This window comes from Carcharodon carcharias, chromosome 15, assembly GCF_017639515.1.
Source record: "Carcharodon carcharias isolate sCarCar2 chromosome 15, sCarCar2.pri, whole genome shotgun sequence".
NCBI lineage: Eukaryota > Metazoa > Chordata > Chondrichthyes > Lamniformes > Lamnidae > Carcharodon > Carcharodon carcharias.
Window position 1 is genome coordinate 109,380,829 of NC_054481.1, and position 25,819 is coordinate 109,406,647.

The 25,819-nt window shown below is 45.9% G+C and overlaps 1 protein-coding gene across 3 annotated transcripts; it reads right to left on the minus strand.

Annotated features, from left to right (window-relative positions):
• Positions 1-25,740, minus strand: mthfr (methylenetetrahydrofolate reductase (NAD(P)H)). 3 transcript variants are annotated; one of them, XM_041206609.1, is made up of 13 exons: positions 25,705-25,740; positions 24,803-24,884; positions 15,635-15,855; positions 14,049-14,287; positions 12,177-12,287; positions 11,897-12,090; positions 11,441-11,691; positions 10,975-11,109; positions 9,460-9,640; positions 4,271-4,453; positions 3,986-4,087; positions 910-1,029; positions 1-462 (listed from the first exon to the last, which is right to left on the minus strand). In XM_041206609.1, exons 3-13 carry the CDS (start codon positions 15,853-15,855, stop codon positions 232-234), a joined length of 1,968 nt encoding a protein of 655 aa, XP_041062543.1. In that variant the 5' UTR covers positions 24,803-24,884; positions 25,705-25,740; the 3' UTR covers positions 1-231. The 3 variants fall into 3 exon arrangements, with proteins under 3 accessions (XP_041062543.1, XP_041062544.1, XP_041062545.1); XM_041206610.1 differs by lacking the exon at positions 25,705-25,740 and adding an exon at positions 25,634-25,700; XM_041206611.1 differs by lacking the exon at positions 3,986-4,087.
• Positions 25,741-25,819: the final 79 nt, after the last annotated feature.

A 25,819-nucleotide genomic window follows, 5' to 3' on the forward strand; every position in this document is an offset into this window, starting at 1 on the left:
TTAGTCAGCATAGTGCTTGCACTCAGAGCTGTGAAAATATGCAAGTTCACTGTACATTAAAGTAAATACAGAGCCAAACTTTACAGTAAAAATCCATTCCACTCTTGTAAAAAAAGATTCTGGCTAGTACATGGGAGGTTGGGGTGAGGTGTTCCTCCTACACAAAGTCTGTCTTTAAACAAGCAGATTACGACCTTGTTGACATTGTATTATGCAGGACAACTAGCAATCTCACGGTTTCACAGGCAGGTCACATGCTGGAGACCCACAAGTCTTTTCAGATGCTTTTAACTTGAAGAGGTCATCCATAACTTGCCAGAGACAGTTTTCAAATGGAAAGTCATTGTCCACAAGATTGACCAGGTAATAGTGGTCGTGGATGTTCTGAATTATCTGCCACGAGGGAGATCCTGTTGGGTACAATTTGGCCCATTGCTCAGTCCACAGGGCAAAGGCTTCATCCTGAGAACAAAGTACAGCGTTACTGAGGCTACAGACTGCCATCTACCCCCATCACTCCACCCAAAACACACATTGTTTCCCTCCGACCTACACACATGCTTTCCCTCTCTTTACAGAAAGAAATGTATTTTTCCCTTTGACAAAGCAGTGTACACACTGGGGGATTAGCGCAAGTGTTGGTAAGAAATTATGTTGTTGATTTTTCAAATGGAAGGGGCCTAACACCATGTCTTTGAATGGTTAACCTTCAAAATAGCAACAGAAACCCCAAAGCAATACACTGGGGATTGGCACACATACAAGTCGGAGAACTGAAGATTGATGTGTTCAGACCCATGGAGGGGAAAGGATATGGAACAGTTACAAAATACATCCACTATCATTTCTTTACAAAGCAACCTAGAAGTTTATAATGTTTTATTCTACACAAGGTTTGATTGCATTTACCTTCCAGTACATAAAGCTGATGGGATCCACCACTGTGGGCTGAATTATCTCACGTCCAGGGAAGATCCCCCATGTAACTGCAATTGGCTGCAGGTCAAATGCATTATTTATATTCTCACCCTGCAACATTAATATAGGTTCAAAGTTATCTTATGAATCAGTGCTGAAAATAGCTGCAATTTCTCACTTAAGCCATATTAGCATGGATACAAGGGCAATACAAGACCTGACAACAAAATAAAAACAAAGTGCTGGAAAAACTCAGCAGGTCTGGCAGCATCTGTGGAGAAAGAAACAGAGTTAATGTCGAGTCCAATATGACTCTTTCAAAACCGAAGAGAGGTAGAAATGTGATGGGTTTTCTGATGTTGAAAAAGGAGGGTCAGGTGCAATGAAAGGAAAGGTTTTAAGAGGGCAGGGGAAATGAAATACCAAATATGTCATGAAACAAAAGGCAAAGGGAATGGTAATATTGAAGTAAACAAACAAAATAGATCTAGAATACGTGATAATAGTCGAATAAAGGTCTGCTCAGTCTGAAAGCAAAAACAAGACACTGACTGGCAAACAAAATTCAAAATGGAGAGCAGAGTTCGTGGTTTGAAGTTGTTGAACTCAATGTTGAGTCCAGAGGGGCTGGATGGCTGATTTGTGATACAAAGTGACGCCAACAGTGGGGTTTAATTCCTGTACTGGTTGAGGTCATCCTTCTGAAACTCATCCCTCACCTGAGGTGTGGTGACCCTCAAGTTAAACTTACCACCAGTCATCTCTCTCTGATGAGAGAGCAGCCTATGGTCCTCTGGAAACCTTCATTTCATTTTCACAAAGTGCCTAATTGGAAGAGGAGCTTGTGTTGGGTTCCACTGGAACATTATAGCAGGCCGAGGACAGAAATGTGAGCATGAGAGCAAGAAGGTGGATTGAAATGGCAAGCGACAGGAAGGTCAGGATTGTACTTGATGACTGAGTGGAGGTGTTCTGCAAAGCAGTCACTCAGTCTGCTTTTGGTCTCCCCAGTGTAGAGGAGATTACATTGTGAGTAGCGAATACAGTAGACTAAATTGAAAGTGGTACAAATAAATTGCTGCTTCACCTGGAAGGAGTGTTTGGAGCATTGGACAGTGAGGAGAGAGAAGGTAAAGGGGAAGGTGTCACACCTGTAGTTGCATGGGAAGGATTGAGGTGTTGGGGGTGATAGAGAAGTGGACCAGGGTGCCATGGAGTGAACATTCCCTATGGAATGCTGACAGGATGGGGTAAGGGGAAGATGTGTTTGGTGTGGCATCATACTGGAGGTGGCAGAAATGGAAGAGGATAAACCTTTGAATATAGGGGCTGGTGGGGTGGAAAGTGAGGATGAGGGGAACACTATCATGGTTCTGGGAGGGAGGGGAAGGGGTGAGGGCAAAAGTGTGGAAATGGATTGGACACAGGTGAGGGCCTTATCAAGCACAATGGGGGGGGAGTGGGATTCCTCAGTTGAGGAAAAAGGAAGACATGTCAGAAGCCCTGATGTGAAGGTAGCATCATGAGAACAGATGCGAAGGAGACGGAGAAACTTGGAGAATGGAATGGAGTCTTATAAGAAGCACGGTGTAAGGAAGTACAGTTGAGGTAGCTGTGGGAGTCTGGGCTTGTAATGAATTATTAGTAGACAATCTATCCCCAGTATTTGAGACAGAAATGTCAAGGAAAGGAAGGGAAATGTCAGAGATGGACCAAGTGAAGGCGAGAGAAGGGTGGAAATTGGAAGCAAAACTGATAATTTTTTCCAGTTCCAGATGAGAGCAGGAAACAGCACTGATAGTCATCAAGGCACTGGTAAAAAAAGAGTTGTGGGAGTGGACCCTGAGTAGTATTGGGACAAGGAATATTCCATATATCCTTCAAAAAGGCAGGCATAACTAGGTCCCATGTGGGTGCCCATTGCCACACTTTTTATTTGCAGGAAGTGGGACAAGTTAAAGGAGAAATTGTTCAATGAGAGATGGTGGTGGTGGTGAATGGGGACTGTTCAGGGCTCGATTCAATAAAGAAACAAGGAGCCTTCAGATTGTCCTGGTGGGGGATGAAGGTGTAGAGGGTTGGATGTCCATTGTGAAGAGGAGGCAGTTAGAGCCAGGGAATGGAAATTGTTGAAATGACAATGTCAGAAGAATTGTGAATGTAGGTGGGAAGAGATTGGACAAGGGGAGAAAAAAATAGAGTCGAGATAGGAAGAAATACGTTCAGTGGGCAGGAACAGGCTGAAATAACGGGTCTACCAGGATAGTCCTGTTTATGGATTTTTGGAAGGAGGTAGAAGTGGGTTGTTCGGGTTAGGAGACTATAAGGCGGGAAGATGTGGGGGGGGAAGATCTCTAGAGGAGATGAGGTCAGTGACAGGGCTGTAAACAATGACTTGATATTCGGTGGTGGGGTTATGATCCAGAGGGCGGTAGGAAGAAGCATCTTTTTGCTTTCCAATTGTAGGAAGGCAGTGCATCACAAGGATGGATGGATGTGTTGGCCAACGAATGACTGGAGTTTGGGGCAAGGCATGTGATGAAACCTCCAGGAATACATTTAATCACAGTTGGCAACCTTATGATCAGACCCTGTGACACAGCCATCATTTAGGCTCCACTGCTGATCAACACAGAGGAAATCATTTCAAATAAGCAGTTATGCATGACTAAGGAAATGGGCTATTGGAGTGAAAAAGTCCAATCAGCAAACATTGCAGATGCTCCATAGTGTAATGAGGATAGTAAATGTTAGCACACAGATCTTAAATCCAGACCTGAGGTTAGGATGGATATGTGTTGGCTTCGAAGCTCTTATAAATATTTAATTGAGTATGACCAGCCTCTCCCAGGCACAGAGCTAGAAAATTCCTGCTTATTCTCCTGACGAAGGTATTAGTGAATCCCTAGCCACCTGCAAATAAATGAGAAATGAAAGAACAGACAATAGACAGACCAAGAGGAATTCTTGAGCTTACTCCTAGCACTTTTGTTCAAGTGCCAGTGAAACTCAGTTACCTCCTTTATTGCAGGACTTGCGGCTCCACCCATGACTGATTGGTCCTTACCTTCACATTTACGATCTGGTAGTTCACTCGTGTTTTGTATTTCTTCAGAACTTTAAGTAGAGTAGATATATTTTCAGAGGAGGTAAAAAACTCAAGGTAGGCCTGTAAAAGGAAGGGGAGGATTCAGGCACAGTTCAGACTTCAACTGGTCAGAACTGTTTTTTTCCTTCAGGGAAGACATATATTCTCTCAGGGCCTATCCTCATTTGCTCTGGATTCAGAACTGGAGATTTCTAAACCCCTAATAGCATCTCTTTAATCTCCCTGTATCCTGGTTACTCTTACCTTCTGAAACACAAAGCCTCCCTCTGGCCCCCAGCCCACAATGGGGTCAGTTGATGGCCTAGCATTGATGTTGGGCTGGGAGTTTATAGTGAGAATTCCCATCCGATTCACCTTCTCCAGTTCCTCTTTCATCAGGGACGTTTCTGGTGCCAGAGGTTCATCATTCCAAGGCAGACAGGACACCTAAGAATACACAAACCAGAAGTTACTGATGAGAATCCCTTACCCATTTAAAAATGTGGCTGTTGTTCTTCAAACACTTGAGCTCTGGACACCAAGCCAGAAGGCTGCCAGGCCCAAAGTGATTTACTTCAGTTGAGAAAATTGTGCCAGCTCACAATTCACTAGCTGCCACCAGGATGCCTGCTCAATCTCCAGGGAGAGAGAGCAACATTGACTCATGAGCAAGCCTTTACTTTGAAATTCTTCAGGACACAGGTGAAAAACTGTCATTTATCCAGATGTTTGAAAGAAGTCTCAATTAAATATTTTTGGATGCTCAGGTCCTATAAGACCCGATCATCTAACATGTTGTTACAATTCAAAAGGATTATTGTCACTGTTGTGGATGCTGCTGGAGCCCTCGCTGGGAAAACATGCAATTGTTAATACCAAGTTGACAGGTTGTGCTAGTTAAATTGTGCAGCTGTCTGAAATACTGATCAACTTACAATGAGATGAAAGTGGCATAGAAACCCCAAGGCTTGGACTTACTGACTTTGACAATTCCATGGGCAGAGTTTTTTGCTGAACAGGTGGGCGCACACCCAACCCATTCAAATGTAAGATAGCACATGATGAGGTCGGGCGACCGTCCTGACATCATCGCGCTCTCACACAATATTTTGGTCAGTGGGCGTGCGCGGGAGTCAGAGCTGTGCCCGCCATCAATTATGAGGCCAGTTAAGGCCATTAAAAAGGCAATTAAGGTAGATTTTACATTGCCCATGCAATTTCACGCTCATCACACAGGCAAAATGGGCAGGCAGCCAACAGTTTGCTAAACCTCATCCAAGGGCAGGATACAAAGGGTCAGCAGCATTAACAGTATGAGTCATGAGGAGCTTTGGAGATAGTTTGCTTCTGGTTGCTTATTAGTACTTGGCAGCTTCATCTCTGTTTGAAGCTTCATTGTTAGCATTTCCAGGCTTCATTTCAGGACTTGGTGTCCCCAAAGCCCCTGGAGGATTCAGACCTTGTGGACCCTTCCAGGTATCAGACAGCCTTCCGTTACCCTGGTAATGGGGATTGTGGTCTCTGCTGGTGGCACCTCCTCTGAGGAGGAAGAGAGGGACAGAAGGGAGATGGTCCCAGGTGTCCCAGTGCAGCTTCCTGGGGAGGGACCTGTGGGAGGAGAGGTGCAGGTACAAGGGGCACAAGGCCAGTAGGTTGTCCAAGGTGGAAGGGGCACAAAAGGCGCCACTATCCTGCTGCCATGGTTTACAGGCGGCGATGCAGCTACCTCAATATGTCTGAGGTGCAATGTTGAAGGAGGCTCTGCCTCTTAAGGGAGACCGTGACCTCCGTTTGTGAGATGATTAGGCCTGAGATTAACTCCGACTGTAGACACCCCCTGGCAGGTCACAGTGGCTTTCAGCTTCTATGCCTCCGGCTCTTTCCAGGGATCAGTGGGGGATCTGTGTGGAATCTCCCAAATAGCTGTCCACAGTTGCGTGAAGCTAGTGACAGAAGCTCTGTTCAGGCTGGTACTGACCTTAATTCTTTACTGTATGGATGAGGCCAGCCAGGCTGAGCGAGCCAGAGGCTTTGCAATGATTGCTGGGTTCCCCCGCATCCAGGGTGCCATTGACTGCACATACGTGGCCATCAAGGTGCCAGCGGGTCAGCTGGGTGCCTTTGTCAACAGGAAGGGATTCCACTCCATGAATGTGCAGATAGTGAGTAATCATTGGATGCATATTTTGCAAGTCTGTGCAAAGTACCCTGGCAGCTCCCTTGACGCTTACACCCTGACACACTCCCAGGTGATGAGGCTCTTCAGTGCTCCAGCCCAGCTGGATGAATGGCTGGCTGACAAGGGCTATCCGTTGAAAAAGTGGCTTATGATGCCTCTCTGCCACCCAACAGAGGCAAAGCAGCATTACAATAGGAGTCATGCCTCCACAAGGGCAGTGTAGAGAGGACCATAGGTCTTCTCAAGGTGCGCTTCCGATGCCTGGACTGTTCAGGGGGTGCAGTACAATACCCCCAGAATGGGTATCACTGATAGTGGTTGCATGCTGTGCTCTCCACTGGAAGAAGAGGATCTTGACGCAGCTGTACAGGCCAAAGATGGTGAATCCAGTAGTGAGTCAGAAGAGGAGCAGGGTGAGGAGAATGCTGAGGACATGGAGGCAGACCTTGGTAACCTCCCTGGAGGCAGACCTTGGTAACCTCCCTGGAGGCAGGGATGCCTTGATCCAATGTTCCTTCAGCTAGGCTACAAAGACCTGCTTCCACCTTATGCCAGGGCTGCCACCTTCATCCTGGATGTCTGAAATGACCCTTTCATTTGCATCCAAAGTCCATTCACTGCCTGTGCAATAAAGTATCCAGCCACTCACCTCCAGCATTACATACAGGCATGCCCTGCACCAGAAAGAAAAAAGGTGAAACATACTCAGGCTATCAGAACCCAAGCAAATTTAATGCTTGTGTCATATTGAATGCATAATGACATTATCATTGAGGTCCACGCCAGCAGACATATAAGCCAAACATAAATAAATAGAAAATCACCCATGAACTGTCTCTCTTGTGCTCATGGTGTCTTTAACTTATGCTTCCGAATGCTACATCTCGGTGCCCCCCTCACTGGCACCTACACTGGAGACAGACTACTGACTCTGCAGTCTTGTTGGCCTTGATGACCTAGGCGGTTGTCCTCTGGCCATTGGAACCTATACTGGCCCAGCCTGGGAGGGAGCGGCCAGGACCACAGCATCTCCCCAGTCATTGCAGCCTCATCAGATGCGACGGTCACTGATGGAGGGGTGGAGGAGCTGCTGCCATCATCCGGAGCGCCCTGAGGGGAGTTCACAGAGAAGACATGAAGCTCGTGCGCCAACATGAGGTTGCTCTGGAACTCCCTGCTCACCACTGATGGACAGGCACCTAGCTGGGATACCGGGTTGCCTCATCCATCTCCCACACTGGCACTGACCACCTGAGGTCATTACCTGTGTGAGGGCTTGCCGATCCGAGTGCAACCCTGGGTACCCCTGATTCTGTTCCTGGAGCTGCCTCTCCATGAGAGTCACCAGTCTCCTAATGGAAGCAGTGTAGTGCTCATGCTCTGCATGGACTCCTCCACAACTGAGACCATGGCACACAGATTCTCATGGATCTCTGCCAGATCCTCCCGCACATCCCACTGGACATCCAGCATCAGCCACCAAAGGCTCATCATCTGCCTTCGACCCTGCGTTGTCCTGGTCCCCAGCAGTCCTCTGACTGTCAGTGCCCTGGGAACTTTCTGCCTCCATCTGCACCTGAAGCGAGTGTGACGTGTTCTCACCAATGTGCACTGACTTTCTTGCTGCTGATCTAATGCCCACAGAGCTGGTGGTATCTGTGCTGATGCTTGGTTCAGAAAGCAGGTGTGACGCAGGTCCAAATGAAGTCTGGCGGTCCTCCCGCATCAGGGGTGGCCCTTCAGGGTCCAGAGAGTGTGTGTGTGCTGGCAAATCTAAGGCAGAACAAGGACACGTCATTAGTTATCATCACACTCACTGTGCATGCAAGCACCCTGGTAAGACAATGGAGATCTGCTTCATGGTGCCATCGTCTTTCAATGATCAATGGGGACTCCAGGTTTGAGGCCCCCATCAATGAAGAGACTATACATTGTGTAACCAATCTGAAACTCACCTCTGTGCACTGTGGTCTTTCCTTTGTCTGGCATCCCAGCCTCTCCACGCTTGGGGTTGCACGTGAAGCATGCTGGCTCTCCAGCTCAGGGACGTCCTGCTCGAACCCGGGGAGGTTGGGCAGGCCTCCACCTGTGTGTGACCTCTCTGATTGGTTATGGCCAGCTTTCTCCTGAAAAGACAGAGGAGCATTGATTAGTCCACTCTTTGGCTGCAGCGCCGTTACAGCCTGGCCAACCCCAGCTGAGGAACACCTCACAGGCCACATCAGAGCCATGGCCCTCGAGCCACAAGGCACTCAGTCCAAGCAGCCAGAGTTCACCCCCTTGGCCAGCTCCGGTGTCATTGACAGTTGGCACTCAGACTCTAACACCCCTGAGCTCCATGGGGGCACAGCCACACCTTAACACTCCTGCATACTGACCCATGCCAACATGGTACTCTCCCCTCCTGAGCGCAGCAGGTCACTGAACCTCTTCTGGCATTGCACCAATGTGCGCCACACCACATCTTGGCTGCTAACCATGCTGCAACCTCCTCCCATGCCCTTTTTGTGAGGTGTGGTGGCCTCCTCCTCCCATCTCTGGGGACAAGGGTATCCTCCTGGCAGCCATATCCTCCAGGAGGACCACAAAGCACTCATCCAAAAAGTAGAGGGCCAAATGCCCACCCAACCTGCCCTCCTGCCTGGTGTCTCCAGCCGCATTCGACTCCATCACTCGAGTTTACTAACGCAGAACAGATGTTCTTCCCTGGCAGCCTTCCAGAGGCTGCCTGCACCATTTTTAAACCGGCCACCAGGTCGCCATTGGACCCGGCAGCTAACAGGACCCTGCTCCCGTTCGGCCTTTCCCAACCAGTGGGGAGCTGTGTTCAGTGTTGGGCGGGCCTTAATTGGCCCGCCAGCGTGAAATCACTGTTGGGGGATGATTGCAGGTGGTGGCCCATTGCTTGGCAAGACCTGGGCCCACCGAACTCAAAATTCTGCCCCATATATACATACACACATGCACAAATGCTTATCGGACATCAATGTCAAGAGTGCATAAATATTGAAATATCCTGACAATAATAGCAATGTCACTCGTTTAAACGTTTGAAGATTTGAAGCCTCGTTCTCCTGTACTGTGTAACTTAATCTGATAGCAGTTTATGTAAACAATTGGGAAAGTCAAAATTGAGCAAATTACATTTTTAATTTGGAACAGTTTAAGTTTCGATTAGCTGTTACATGATTGGAAACTTAACTCTTATGAATTAATTACAATAAATATTACAGTATCCTCTTAGGGTTTTACTTGATCACTACAGTTCTATTACCCTTTTCCCATTGCTGTTGGATTGCCCAGTGATATACGCTGTGAAGACATCAAAGATGCTTTTCTCATCTACCAGCTCCTCCCCCCACATCTTCAGTAGCTCCTCCTTAGGATAGTTATTCTTCAGATAGAAGAGGTAGTAATCATTCAGCTCACCAAATGCAGGAGATGATGAGTTCCCCCTAAAACAACAAAATATAAAATCATACTGAATCTAGACACTGATCAACTAGGGCAAAGCCACCAATGAAGTTCAACTTAGCATCATCTGCAGATATCCAGTGTACAATTCATAAACAAAAATACCTGGAAAAATTCAGCAGGTCTGGCAGTATCTGCGGATAGGAGCACAGTTAACGTTTCGAGTCCGAATGACCCTTCAAAAGAACTAAGTAAAAATTTAGTTTAAGGGGGGAGTGGGACAAGAAGAGCTGGATAGAGGGCCAGTGATAGGTGGAGATAACCAAAAGATGTCACAGACAGAAGGACAAAGAGGTGTTGAAGGTGGTGATATTATCTAAAGGAATGTGCTAATTAAGGGTAGAAAGCAGGACAAGCAAGTTACAGATAGCCCTAGTGGGGGTGAGATGGGGGGAAGGGATCGAAATAGGCTAAAAGGTAGAGATAAAACAATGGATGGAAATACACTTAAAATAATGGAAGTAGGTGGGAAAAGAAAAATCTATATAAATTGGAAAAAAACAAAAAGGAGGGGGAAAATCGGAAAGTGGGTGGGGATGGAGGAGAGAGTTCATGATCTAAAAATTGTTGAACTCAATATTCAGTCTGGAAGGCTGTTAAGTGTCTAGTCGGAAGATGAGGTGCTGTTCCTCCAGTTTGCGTTGAGCTTCACTGGAACAATGCAGCAAGCCAAGGACGGACATGTGGGCATGAGAGCAGGGTGGAGTGTTGAAATGGTAAGCGACAGGGTGGTCTGGGTAATACTTGCAGACAGACCGAAGGTGTTCTGCAAAGCGGTCACCCAGTCTGCATTTGGTCTCTCCATTGTAGAGGAAACCGCATTGGGAGCAACGCATGCAGTCCACTATACAACTGTTTGCAAGCTTTAGGGGTGCAGAAAGCTAAATGAACTCTCTCATGTTACTTTTGAGTCTATTTCGTGAAATGTTACCAATGTACAAGAGAGAAAGTAAATCCACAGTTTAGCCAGTTGAAAGTTGGAATATTCCATGTTCATCCATCAAAATTATGCTGAACAGTTTGTAACCATCAGCATTTCAACCTGATGTCACACAACTCAAACATTTGCCCCAGACATAACCTAAGCTTGGAAGGACTGACTTGAGAATTGTACTTCTGGATATTTTCCGACAATGGAGGTGGATAGAGTTTGAAAATTTCACATACATTACACTAACGAAACTCAGCTGAAGTCACTAATATCAGGACAAACATTTACAATTGTAAACTTAGTTGTGTGATGAACTGCTCTTGTACTGCATTGTTACACAATTATTCATTGTCTAAACACCAGTGATGATGTAAAAAATTGTACCATCTTCCATTGGGAAATTCATCCCAACCCTGGGTTCTGTAGATGTAACTCTTCTGTCTCGAAGCCCAGAATATTGGACGGACATCCTCAACCTTTCGTTTTGGATTGGCGCTGATGGTCCATGGCAAGGCACGTCTGGGGGAGGGTAGTGAAAGAGAAGGTTAAGTGGGTTAAGTACACCTGATGTCGTGACAGCTTCCTAAAAGAATAGTACAAAGCTAGGATATATTCAAACAGTTGATGCCTAGACTCTAAATCACAGTTAAAGTATCCTCACTGTACCATCTTTTCTGAGATTAAGTAATATCATATCCTACACCAATATAGTGATGCAAGCTAATCAATAAACAAGTGAAAGGACAGGTACATCAATAACGAAACGAGCCAAATTTAGGTTTATGTTAATCCTGGTTTAGTGAATTGTAGTGATCATATCTACATGCTTATATTATCTGTTCAAACCTACCTAGGATCCTCGGTCCACAATCGTAGTCGTTTCAGAATCTCCACAGTTGCTACCTCTCGGTTCAATGTGTAGAAGTGAAGCCCTGGCACCAACCCAGATTCCAACAAAACCTTGCACATGTCAGTGGCCAAGTCAATACCATAATTTCTAATGGCAGCATCATCATCTTTGATTGGCTCAATTATGTCTTTGATTTCCTGTGGCACTTGTAGCTTGGAGAGTTTGACCAGCTGTCGCAATGAGTGATACCCCTGCCACAGGATAAAGGAAGTTGAGAATTAGATTAATAACCTGAACTGTATCTGTTTACACAGTGAGGACAAAAATACTCTTCTCCTATAGGAAACTAAGTGAAATTATTGCTCTGATAAATGACCTACACCACAAGTTGTGTCACCAGAGTGTAAGATTCTCACCTGGAATCAGGGATGCCTGCAGGCCTCTATTCACACGTACCTGAATGGGGAAGATTCCTGGCAGAATGGGACAAGTAATTCCGATTGCACGACAGTCCTTGAAAAATTTAAGGAAGGTTTCAGGTTTGAAGAAGAGTTGGGTGATGATAAAGTCTGCACCAGCATCTACCTTAGCCTTCAGGCGTCTGAGGTCCTCTTCATAACTGTTGCACTCTGGGTGCCCTGTTGGGTAACCTGCAAGGAAGTAAAATTTAAATCAGCCTGATTTACAGTGAAGCGAACAGAACACTAAGAAACTGGATTTGCAGAACTGAGCTTACCAGCAACACAGATGTCAAAGTAATCATTAAACTCCGAGCGAATATGTTTAACCAAATCACTGGCATAATTGAATCCACCTTCTTCAGTCTTCCACTCATCACCCATGGGATCTGCAGAATAACAGCCTCTGTTAAAGGTTCATATATCCATCCAAATCATTGGACAGTACCTTCCATCATCTCATTCCTGTGTCCCTGTCCTCAACCTATCTGGTGGAAAAGTTTAGAATAGATTTTGGTGGCACATATGTGGGCTGATGGGTTGAGAATGGTTTATACAATATATACTAATGTAAAAAGTTGAGTTTCTAAGACTAAATTTTTAGCCCAAAGTAGGGGGTCTACTTTTACACAAGTAATAGTTTTCAGGGGTTGTCATCCAACTTCTCCCATTGTCTTACTGTCGCAGAGTTGCCAGATGGGAGACTGTTTCCAGCGATCCTGCCCCAAGAAGTAGCGCAAAAGGAGCTAATGAGTATTTTTACTATTTAATTTTTTCTCTGTTTGCACATTTATTCTTAGACATCTGCCAAAGCTGTGCAGAGAGCTGCCTCCAATCTTGGCGTTCTTCTCCAATATCTTGAATTCCCTGGCTGCTGCACAATTATTTGTCTGCTCTGTAATCTCAATGACTAAATTTGAACAGGGCTGTGTACCTGCCGCTCCTTCTTGATTCCATGCTGCCATGTTAGAGGGTGGGATCGGCGAGAATGCAGCATGCACTAGTGAGGTAGTAATCTTGACATCATTTGTATTGACATGAGGAGCTGAACAGCTGCCTTCGATGGTGTGCTATTCTATGATTCTATCAAGGAATAGGTTTGCACTAGGGCAAGTTTGACTTCAGTGGCATATGGGTGGTAAGTACAAAAAGTTTGAAATTTTTGGCTAAAAGTCAGGGGTCAACTTATATACGATAAATATGAAAAATTAATTTTTTGGCCAAACAGAGGTCACCTTTTACCCAAAGTCGACCATTACTCAAGAATATACAGTAGTTTTTTCCTTATCTCTGCACCCAGTCTTTTACTGTAATGTTATTACGTACAGAAAGGTTTCAATACTTCAGTTCAGTGAAGAGCGGATGGAGGAAAAGCTATGCATTTGACCCCTCCTCTCCCATCTTATTTTAAATAGCTAATTAGACATACCAGGACCTTCTTGAAAATCTGATAGACCAGCGATGAACCACTCTAGCCCAGAAACCTGTTATATTTGTGTTTATATTCCTTACTTATTGATTTGTCCTGTTTGAATGTTGTAGTCAGGGAGCTTTGAAAAGGATCGTTCTTGGTATTGTGGGATCATTGGTGCATATGTCCTGAATCAGAACACAGAGCAGTAGAACACTATCTGTGATATATAGATTAATTGGTTAATTGAATAATTTTCACGTTGGCCTGAGTTGGGTGCTTGGGTGCTGGTTTTGATGGGCGGTTTTGATCCCAGTTGCAATCGGAGTAAGTTTACCAGAGTCATTAACATGCTGAGCATAAAACGTGGGGTAACTGGTGATTGCCCACGTGTTGGGAGCCCATGGCCATTGAACCCCAGTAAACCCAATAGAAAAACAACTATAGGTTTAAACTTTGTGTCTCTTGTAGCTCCAGGGGTGTCACTGATAAAAATAAAACATTTGGCTAAGCCTGGATAGAACAAGAGGACTTGCTGGATGGCCCTTTATATTCAGATGTACCCAAGTTCCATTTCTTCTTCATCTTCCCAGGGTAAACAGATGTTACAGCTGAGATAGGTAGAAGTGGAGTAAATTCTGTCTCTCACACACGCACATGCACCCACCAACCATGGAGTACAGGAAGAGAAAAATGTAAAGAGAAGAGGTTAGAAGAAGGACACTGATTAACATCTCACCACCACGGAGGGCAAGTAGGTTCTTTAGCCCGAGATTCCGAGCCTTGTGCAGGTGCTGTGTGATCTGCTCCTTGGTCTGGTTACAACAGGTTATATGCAGCAACGTCTCCAGGCCACAGTAATTTACTGCTATGCTGGCTACGGTCATGGAGGAAGTCTCTTTATCGGAGCCTGGGTCCCCAGCAGGATGCCAGGTCACATCAATGAACAGCGGCCCACCAACAGCCATATGGTCAAACCTAATTAAACAAATGTCACAGTCAGCAACTTGCAACAAAACATATCTTACTGTACAAACAATCCCAAGTGTGGTTTCTCCAATGGTTCAGCATGTTTAACCAGTGAGCCATACAAATCATAAAACGTGGTTATTACTGATCTGCATTGGAGCTAGGGCAGAAGTGTGGCAGTTGGCTTCAGTACCCAGGATAGGGAGGAAGAAAAATCACACCTAACCCTACTCCAGCAGCTCAAAACGAGCATCAGTTTCAGCTGTGATGTTCCCACAATTTGTGTCTGAAGTTTGTAGTTTGATAAAAGACAGAAGAATATGTAACCGAACACGAGCCATCATTTTCAGGAAAGGCCATGTCCTGTTGAATTGGATCCAGCTTGGGTCAGGACCTTAAGTGGAGGGACTCTTGGAGAAAAAGAAACTCAACAAGTGACTTTAAGTATTAAATCAGCCACAATGACACAGCATGAGACAGGGTTGAATATTCAGCAAGAACCATGTGGCCATCTTGTGTTTGGTGCATTTATGGGAAGAAGCAGAAATCAATATCAAACTAGCCTGGTGCCCTGAAATTTTGGTTGATTCTGTCCACATTTATTCTAGGACACTGGCTTTCTCACCAAAACATTCCACTGTACATTTCCAACCTTACAGTGTTCCCTTGTGTTGTGCATCTCTCATTGCCTGAGGAGCTTATCCCTCAGTTTCCACTATTCCACTCCAGCTAGTTTCTTGTGGACAGATTTGTCCCTCAGATTTCCCCAAGAAGATGGAATTTGCATTGGGAGGAGTCACAGTAACCAACTGGTGATGGACTAACACCAGCCGCTCAGTTATGGCAGCCGCCCTACCACCTGCCCCCTACTCCCCCACCCCACCCCAGTACACCTGTTCCAGCATCACTACCCTGTACCGACTCCAGCACACAGCACTGGTCCCAACACTAACAGTCCCATCATTTCACGAGTGATGCAATCATCTCAATGCTTTGACAATATGTTGATAAAATAGTCCAATAAGATATGTAGTTCTGTAAATCTCACACGCCTGTTACAACAAACAAAAGCAGGCAGATCTGAATTGCAAAGTAGGGGGTCATGTTTACTTCCTAGGCTAGGATTATACTGATCAACCAACACCTAATGACACCACAATGTTAGATCCAGTTTCGTGGAATATTTAATTCATAAATGTTTCTCCTCATTCCCTCGCCCACTTTAAGATGCTTGTCAGTTCCTCTCCACTTCACAGCAATCCTACTGACCCAGTCAATAGAACCCAACAACTTCATCCTTCTGCTTGGCTTCAGTGCATCTGGCCATTCACTGTTGCTCAGTATTACCAACCTTACCTGGAGATCAGATTAACAGCACCGCTAGCAGTTCGTGGAGGGAAGAACTCCAAGGAGAACCATTTGTCTCCCGATTCAATACGTCGGCGCATCTTTTCCTGGAGTCGGTCGGCGTCGGGGCCGGGAGTTGAACTGCGTGAACTCCCCCGGGAACCATCACTAGAACTATCGTCGGATTTGGACACCCGCCCCTTGCCACTTTGCTCTTCGTTCACCATCATCTGAAAGCAGAAAGTCCAACCTTTGAATGAATTGGAACTAGCTAGTGATTCCACCCAACATACTACATTAGGACTGGCGCCTAAGCCCAAAGCAAGTTTTATAATGCAGAGGTGACCATATTTTCAAATGAGAAAAGTTTGGAAGATCTCTCCTTTCGCTTCCAACCCTCTCCATAGTTTTATTTTGGCTGTGAGTCTGTAATGAATTAGTTCAGGAGCAGGGCGAATTTACATCTGCCATCTCCCCATTTACATAATTCGCAAATCGGACTGACGCCAAGATTCAGCAAGGCAGAATTTAAAAGCCAGAAGCTCCCAATGCCTGTGTGAAGTGGCTTTGGTTATGCTGATCAGTTGAGAGGATAGACTACCTTCAACAATTTGCCTGGTTTCAAGATCTGTAGCCTAGGGAATGAACCTTCTGGTCACTTGCCATTCCATCATCTTGTTATCATGCTCATATTTTTGTCCTTAGCTTGCTTACAATATTCTAGTGAAGCCCAAGGCAAGCCGGAGGAACAGCATTTCATCTTTACAGCTTCTGGACTCCACATTGTGTTCAACAACTTCAGACCACGAACTCGGTCCTCCATTTTGGTTTTTTTGCCAAGTGCCCGTCTATTATCTTGTTTTTGCTTCAAGATTGAGCTAATCTTCATTCTACTATTAACACCTCCTCTGGAACTATGTCTTGTCTCTTTACTACAACCATTACCACTTCCTTTGCCTTTCATTTCAATTAAATTTTTGGTATTTAAACTCCTCATCTGTAACCCATCCCTGACCTTCCCTTTGGTTGCACCTGACCTACCCAGCACCCCCTCCCTTTTCAAATAGCATAAAACCTATCACATTTCTAGCTTTCTTCAGTTTTGAAGTCATAATGGTCATGAAATATTCACCATCTTTCACTTTCCACAGATGCTGCCAGACCTGCTGAGTTTTTTTTTTCCAGCACATTGTTTCTATTTCAGATCTCCAGCATCTGCAGTGTTTTGCTTTTACCTTCCTAATGGATTCTTGCTAGTCCTCTTACTGCTGAATGCTGGACATGTACCACTGCTAAAGTGCGTCAGGGACATTCAGATCATCAATCAGCTCTCTCTCATAAATAGAACTTATTTTTACACATAGGCCTCACTGGGTCCTCAGAGTACTTGACAACCAGTCTATTTGAAAGGCTATTTGGGTAGCATGTCGCACAAAAAAAAAATCAACCAGCCCAATTTTTCTGGTGGTGTGCGTTGAGGGAAGAACATTGGACGTATCCTGAATGCACAATCCAGAGGTGGTGGGGTTGCTACCCAGGGCAAGATGTAAAACTAAATTCAATAAATTTGGTAATGTGTGTTTGACAATAAGATTAATAAAGAAACAGTTGGTTCAGCATCAACCCTGAGTAGCTGTTCATCCTCAGTGATCTTGATTCTCCATCTCAACTCCTTTATTTTCTCCCCACTGAATTTACTGTTGTCCATAAATCTCTTCCTCAGTTTAAATTAACTGACCCTTGCTCAAGACCATGTCAGACCTTGTTATCTCACGTGGCTAACTTTGTTCCCATCCCTGTAACCTCCTCCAGCTCTACAAGCCAAACTCTTGGTTCTGCTGAAACTAGCTTCTTGTGCACCCATTGTCCCATCACCACATCATTGGGAGGCTATATCTTCAGCTGCCAAGGCAGCTGTTCAACAATAACATCCCAAAAACCATCCACATCCCTTACTATTAAAACTCAGATAGTCTACCATGTACACTGAAGTTAAGACTTCACTGATGAGCTTTTGTTTGTAGAGATACACAATCATACTGTGAACCACCCACAGGCCAGCCTTCTTTCAGCCCGCTGTATTTCATATATAAAACACAGGTGAGTCTCCAATTATTACGCTCCACACGAATACAATTAACACCCAATTAAACACTCTCTTCCTTTAAGACCTCCTGAAAAGCACTCCTCTTTGAACAGGCTTTTAGTCACCCCACCTGTTATCTTTCTTTGACCTGTGTTTTTCAATGACACGTATGTATCATTTCTTTACTAGAACAACTTGCATTTCTATAGCACCTTTAATGCAATGTGCTTTAGGGAAAAGAACCAGCCAACCTGGCCTACATGTTACTTCAAACCCACACTACAAAGCTGGCTCTTAAACCAGTATGTTGGAAGGACGATAAATGTGATGCAGCATCTACCAGAGAGATCAAATATCACCGTAAAAGAGACCATCGAGGATACACAAACATTCTGCTTCAGATCATTAAGGTCCAGCTGAACCACTGCAGGAGGTTTTGGTTTAAGGTCTCGCACAAAAATACTCCACTAGGGCGCCGGCCTAAATTTTGTGCTTTATTTCGGAGAGGCTTTACTGTATTTCCCAAGAGGCAGAAGTATTAGAAATTAAGCTAAAATGACAGAAGTTAGTCTTGATTTAAAGAGGATCGAAGTGTTCCGCAACAATGTTTCTGCTACCAGTACTGGTCCAGAAATATGCTCTCAAATGGATTGATACTTCTGCCCCTGTTGAATTGCTACTCATACAAATGGCTGGTGAATAGGAGCTTCTGGGAGAACTCAAACATTAACTATTATACACCTGAATCCCGGATAGGGACAGACTCCGCACATTTGGTTAAAGGGCGTTTACACAAATCTTCTAGTCTGATACAGAATCAGAATCCTTTCAAAATATAAGACCAACTACTGAAAACAAGATGTTTCTCCCTCGGCTCCATTCTTGTGCCATCAGGGATTCAGTACCGCGGATACGGTCCTTTACATGGGACTGTCCTGGTAACAAAGTCTGGCAGCTATGTCCTTTTTGACTCATAGCCAAACATTTAAACCACCCATCGTAACATGAACCATCTGGGCCAGCAGCCAAGGATGAAGCTTTCATTTTACACTGAGTAATTCATTCCACGGAACACTTCATCTGTTGGTTGTTTGGGAAAAAGAGAAAGTTACAGTTCAAATAGTATCTGGAATGTGCTCAATTACTGGTACATTTGACACAAGGATATCGGAGAGTGACGCGTTTATTCAACTAAAAGTTGCAAAAAAAAAACTGGCGAAAGTAACTTTTGTTACTAGTAGTATTACCAGAGAAGCGAAAATCCTGGAGGTGCGGATTAGCGCGGATAAACTGACATATCTTCGCCAGCTGTGATATTACAATGTAGATATTTACACATTATTATACGAGTTTAAACCTAACTCCGTCCTGAAAGTGTTTGTGATATGGGCGTGGCTTACGGAAAGCATGTTTGAAATGTTTGGGTTTTTAATTATTGCAATTTCCGGGTTCCGATCGCCATTGCTGCATCCATAGAATATCAATATTATCTGTCACGTTTAACACCCCGATCTGAGTTTGTGGCTGAACAACGCGACCCACGGTCAAACGGCGCATTTAAACCTCTAATATTGCAGACACAAAATTCAGCGACATCACCAAGTAGTTCTACTATTTATGACAACACACCGCCCAACCCCTGTTCGACTCCGGACTGTGACCCCCATCTGAAACTTTATGTGGCTAAGAAACACAACTCCACGGCAGAGTCATAGCGTAGAACAAGGACAAGCCGATTTAAAGGATCCAGTCCCATCATTCATTAAATCTTCAATATTCTTAGCTGTAGAAACGAATGTTCATAAGTTTGACCAGCTGTCGGGGCAGAGCGCCAAAAGCACAACTGATTTACAGAGTTTGGATACTTTACCTGGAATGAAGGAGCTTGAGGTTCAATTCACTTCGGAGCAGCAACCTCATACATAAAATAAACCGGTATCCAATCACACTCAGACCCACCAGTAAGGATCATGCGAGAAATGACCCAGAATCGTTCAGCGCAGGAGGAGGTCATTCGGTTTATCCTGCCTGTGTCAGCTCTTTAAAAAAGCTATCCAATTAGTTCCACTTCCTTGCCCTTTCCCCATTCCCCTTTTGGAAGTTATTATTGAATCATATTTCACTATTCTTTCAAGCAGTGCATTCTTTTTCATAATTGCCTGTGCATATTTCATGTCACCTCTAGTTCTTTTTTCAATTACTGTAGATCTGTATCCTTTGATGAGCGACTATTCTGTTGGAAACAGTTTCTCCTTACTCCATCACGACTCTTAATGAATTTGAAGATTGTCACCTCCTATGCTCTAAGGAAAACAAACCTAATTTCTCTCGTTTTTTTTCCATGGAACTGAAGTTCTGCTTCCCTGGTAACATTGTAGTACCTCCTCTGCACCCTCTCCAAGCCCTTTCTGAAATGTGGTTCCCAGGATTGGTCACAAATGCTCCAACTGGGGCCCAAGCAGTGTTTTATTCAGGTTGAACATAACTTCTTTGCTTTTGTACACCAGGCCTTTATTTATATGGCCATATACATTTTTAAAAACAGCTTTTTCAACTTGTCCTGGCACCTTCAAAGACTTGTAAGTGTACACCCATGTCACACCCAGTGTCACTGTTCCTACACCTCCTTTAAAATTATACTGTTTAAGTTTCTATAGTCTCCCTTCATTCCTCCTAAAATATATTACTTCACACTTCTCTACTTTATTTCACCAGCCTATGTCCTCCTGAAGTCTGTTATTATCCTCTTTACATACTTTGCGATTTCCTGTTTGCTGATGACTGGGCACTAGCTCCCAGTTCAGAGCTGTACATGCATTGTTCTCCAATGCACAAGACTGCTTTGGCCTTATGATCAGCACAAATAAAACTGAAGTAATGTACCAGCCTGCTCCAGGAAAGCCCTATCTCAAGCCCAAGGTTTCAGTCCATGATCAAAACCTGTCAGCAATGGACAATTTTTTTAAAAATTCATTCATGGGATGTGGGCTTCACTGGCTGGGCCAGCATTTATTGCCCTCCCTAGCTGCCCTTGAGAAAATAGTGGTGAGCTGCCTTTTTGAACTGCTGCAGTCCATGTGGTGTAGGTACACGCACAGTGCGGTTAGAAAGGGAGTTCCAGGATTCTGACCCAGCGACAGTAAAGGAACAGCAATATATTTCCAAGTCCGGATGGTGAGTGACTTGGAGGGTCTTCCAGGTGGTGGCGTTCCCATCTATCTGCTGCCTTTGTCCTTCTAGATGGTAGTGGTCGTGGGTTTGGAAGGCACTGTCTAAGGAGGCTTGATGAATTTCTGCAGTGCATCTTGTAGATGATACACACTGCTGCTACTGTGAGTCAGTGGTGGAGGGAGTGAATGTTTGTGGATGTGGTGCCAATCAAGTGGGCTGCTTTGTCCTGGATGGTGTCAAGCTTCTGGAGTGTTGCAGGAGGCACACTCATCCGGGCGAGTGGGGAGTATTCCATCACACTCCTGACTTGTGCCTTGTAGATGGTGGACAGGCTTTGGGGAGTCAGGAGGCGAGTTACTCATCACAGGATTCCTAGCCTCTGACCTGCTCTCATAGCCACAGTACTTTTATGGCTAGTTCAGTTCAGTTTCTGGTCAATGGTAACCACCAGGATGTTGACAGTGGGAGATTCAGTGATGGTAATGCCATTGAACGTCAAGGGGTAATGGCTAGGTTGTCTCTTATTGGAGATCATCATTGCCTGACACTTGTGTGGCGCAAATGATACTTGACACTTGGATATTGTCAGGTCTTGCTGCATTTGGACATGGACTGCTTCAGAATCTGAGGAGTAGCGAATGGTGCAACCATTAGCGAACATTCCCACTTCTGACCTTATGACGTAAGGACGGTTATTGATGAAGTAGCTGAAGATGGTTGGGCCGAGGACACTACCCTGAGGAGCTCCTACAGTGATGTTCAAGAGCTGAGTTGACTGACCTCCAACAACCACAACCATCTTCCTTTGTGCTAGATATGACTCCAACCAGTGGAGAGTTTTTCCCTTGATTCCCATTGACTCCAGTTTTGCTAGGGCTCCTTAATGCCACACTTGGTCAAATGTGGCCTTGATGTCAAGGGCAGTCACTCTCACCTGACCTCGGGAGTTTAGCTCTTTTGTCCATGTTTGAACCAAGGCTGTAATGAGGTCAGGAGCGGAGTAGCCCTGGCGGAACCCAAACTGGGTGTCAGTGAGCAGGTTATTACTAAACAAGTGCCGCTTGATAATCCTGTTGATGACCCTTTCCATTATTTTATTGATGATCAAGAGTAGACTGATGGGGAGGTAGTTGGCTGGGTTGGATTTGTCTTGCCTTTTGTGTACAAGACACACCTGGCCAAATTTCCACATAACTGGATAGATGCCAGTGTTGTAGCTGTACTGGAACAGCTTGGCTAGGGGAGTGGCAAGTTCTGGAGCACAAGTCTTCAGTACTATTGCTGGAATATTGTCTGGGCCCATAAGTATCCAGTGCCTTCTGCCATTTCTTGATATCAGGTGGAGTGAATTGAATTGGCTGAAGACTGGCATCTGTGATGCTGGGGACCTCCAGAGGAAGCCGAGATGGATCATCCACTCAGCACTTCTGGCTGAAGATTGTAGCAAATGCTTCAGCCTTATCATTTGCACTGGTGTGCTGGGCTCCTCCATCATTGAGGATGGGGATATTTGTGGAGCGTCCTCCTCCAGTGAGTTGTTTATTTGTCCACCACCATTCATGACTGGATGTGGCAATACTGCAAAGCTTAGATCTGATCCGTTGGTTGTGGGATTGCTTAGCTCTGTCTATCACTTGCTGCTTATGCTGTTTGGCACACAAGTAGTCCTGTGTTATAGCTTCACCTCATGACACCTCATTTTAAGGTATGCCTGGTGCTGCTCCTGGCATGCCCTCCTGCACTTCATTGAACCAAGATTGATCCACTGGCTTGATGGTAATGGTAGAGTGGGGATATGCCAGGCCATGGGGTTACATATTATGTTTGAGCACAATTCTGCTGCTGCTGATGGCCTACAGCGCCTCATGCATGCCCAGTCTTGAGTTGCTAGATCTGTTCGAAATCCATCCCATCTAGCACAGTGGTAGTGCCACACAACATGATGGAAGGTGTCCTCAATGTGAAGGAGGGACTTCATCTCTACAACGACTGAGTGGAGGTCACTCCTACCAATACCGTCGTCATGGACAGATGCATCTGTGGCAGACATTGGAGAGGATGAGGTCAAGCATGCTTTTCCCTCTTGTTGGTTCCTTCACAATCTGCTACAGACCCAGTCTAGCAGCTGTGTCTTTTAGGACTTGACCAGCTTGGTCAGTCCCCCCGCCCAGAGTACATTCTGTGCCGTTGCCACCCTCAGTGCTTGCTCCAAGTGGTGTTCAACGTGGAGGAGCACTGATTCATCAGTTGAGGGAGGGCAGTACGTGGTAATCAGCAGGAGCTTTCCTTGTCCATGTTTGATCTGATGCCATGAGACTTCATGGGGTCCAGATTCAATGTTGAGGACTCCCAGGGCAACTCCCTCCCAACTGTATACCACTGTGCTGCAATCTCTGCTGGGTCTGTCTTGCCAGTGGGACAGGACATACCCAGGGATGGTGATGGTGGCGTCTGGCACATTATCTGTAAGATATGATTCTGTGAGGATGTCTATGTCAGGCTGTTGCTTGACCAGTCTGTGAGACGGCTCTCCCAATTTTGGCATTAGCCCCCAGATATTAGTAAAGACGACTTTGCAGGGTTGACAGGACTGTAATTGCTGCTGTCATTTCCAGTGCCTAGGTCGATGCCAGGTGGTCCATCCGGTTTCATTCCTTTCATTCCTGAGAGAAGTTCACTTATGATAAAAGCAAAATACTGCAGATGCTGGAAATCTGAAACAAAAACAAAGTGCTGGAAAAACTCAGCAGGTCTAACAACATCTGTGGAGAGAAGAAAAAACAGAATTAACGTTTTGAGCCCTTATGACTCTTCTTCAGAGTTAAAGAGAAGTAAAAATGCAATGAAATTTATCACTGGCCTTCGCCTGCTCCACCCCCCTTAAATAGTAAAAAATTCATTACATTTTTATTTCTCTTTAGCTCTGAACAATAGTCATAAGGACTCAAAATGTTAACTCTTTATTCTCTCCACAGATGATGTTAGAACTGCTGAGTTTTTCCAGCATTTTCTTTTTTTGTTTCATAAGTTCACTTACCTTACCCATGCAACACTTGGACGGTGTATCAGCATCATGCATCGTGCTCAACCACTTTTGCTTGAGCTGCCTTTGGAATCTTCTGAAGATTCTGGCAGTAAAAAATACCAGACACTAAGGTGCTTACCTGAGTTGGCATGCCAAGTATTCACAACATATGGAGGCAGTTGTAATTGAGTTGGGCTGGTCATGTAGCCAGAATGCCTGACACACTCTTACTAAAGTAGATCTTCTATGGAGAGTTTGAATGTCCGGGGGTGCACTCTCACGATGGTCAAAGGAAGCACTACAAGGATACTCTAAAGGCTTCACTTCGGAGTTTTGATATCAAATTCGAGTCCTGGGAGAAGCTCACTCAGGATCACTGCAACTGGCATGACTAAATAAAAAACTCCATCAAAAGCAAGCGTATATCAGAACCAGAGAAGAGATTGAAAGGAGAGGAAACCCCGAACCAGCAACGCGCCCAAAACGCAATCGTCTGCGATATCTTGTCCTATTTGCAGCAGAACTTTTGCCGACACAGATGGGCCTCAGAAGTCACCTACATACCCACCGGACCCTGCCAAACACCCCAGATGATAAAACAAAAACAGAATTACCTGGAAAAACTCAGCAGGTCTGGCAGCATCGGCGGAGAAGAAAAGAGTTGACGTTTCGAGTCCTCATGACCCTTCGACAGAACAGAACAGTTAAAAATAAAAAAACTGCGGATGCTGGAAATCCAAAACAAAAACAGAATTACCTGGAAAAACTCAGCAGGTCTGGCTGCATCGGCGGAGAAGAACAAAGTTGACGTTTCGAGTCCTCATGACCCTTCAACAGAACTGAGTAAAAATAGGAGAGGGATGAAATGTGGAGAGAAAGCTTTACTTGAACCTACCTGTGGAATAGATAACTTGGAAACACTTGAAGCCCACGGCGAGTACTGTCCGAACTCCGATGTCCGCGACTGACACTGCTGTCTGAAATAGAATCACCGCCTCCTTTAAAACAGGAATAAGAGAGTCCCACCCTTACCTTCACCCAAATTATTTAATAGGCGAGCACCAGGCGCATCACTTTCCCCGCACAGACCCAACTTCGCAAAATATTAACGAAGCAGATACCCTCCAGGACTCAATGAATGACAGCTGCCAGCAGACCCCGGTCCCCCAATCCCCTATGGGGCGGACCCTCAATCCCCCAGTCCCCCAGCGGGCGGACCGCGGACCCTCAATCCCCCAGCGCGCGGACCCCGGTCCCCCAATCCCCCAGCGCGCGGACCCCGGTCCTCCAATCCCCCAGCGGGCGGACCCCGGTCCCCCAATCCCCCAGCGGGCGGACCGCGGACCCTCAATCCCCCAATCCTTCAGCGGGCGGACCCCGGACCCCAGTCCCCCCAGCGGGCGGACCCTGATCCCCCATCCCCCAGCGGGCGGACCCCGGACCCCAGTCCCCCAGCGGGCGGACCCCGGACCCCAGTCCCCCAGCGGGCGGACCCCGGACCCCAGTCCCCCCAGCGGGCGGACCCTGATCCCCCATCCCCCAGCGGGCGGACCCCGGACCCCAGTCCCCCAGCGGGCGGACCCCGGACCCCAATCCCCCAGCGGGCGGACCGCGAACCCCGGTCCCCCAGTCCCCCAGCGGGCGGACCCCGGAACCCGATCCCCCAGCGGGCGCACCGCGGACCCCCAATCCCCCAGCGGGCGGACCCCGATCCCAGTCACTTTACATCAAAACTTCCAGAAGCCGCCCGAACAACAGAAGAGGAGTCTCTAGGAACTGCGCGGCCCCGCGACGTACCCGCTCTCTTTAATTCACCGGCGCGCTCTCAGCAACAGGCGGGTGCTCGTGCGTCGGGTTCGAGCCCGCGGCACTGAGCCCCGCCCCTTCTGGTGATTGGCAGCCCCGGAGCACG

Bases quoted from the DNA above. Each gene is read 5' to 3' on its own strand.
- mthfr (XM_041206609.1), bottom strand. From the start codon at position 15,855: ATGATGGTGAACGAAGAGCAAAGTGGCAAGGGGCGGGTGTCCAAATCC. The intron at 11,110-11,440 runs GTAGGTTTGAAC...ACCCTCCCCCAG, and splicing joins TTGTGGACCGAGGATCCTAG to ACGTGCCTTGCCATGGACCA. The intron at 463-909 runs GTAAATGCAATC...CTTTGTTCTCAG, and splicing joins TCAGCTTTATGTACTGGAAG to GATGAAGCCTTTGCCCTGTG.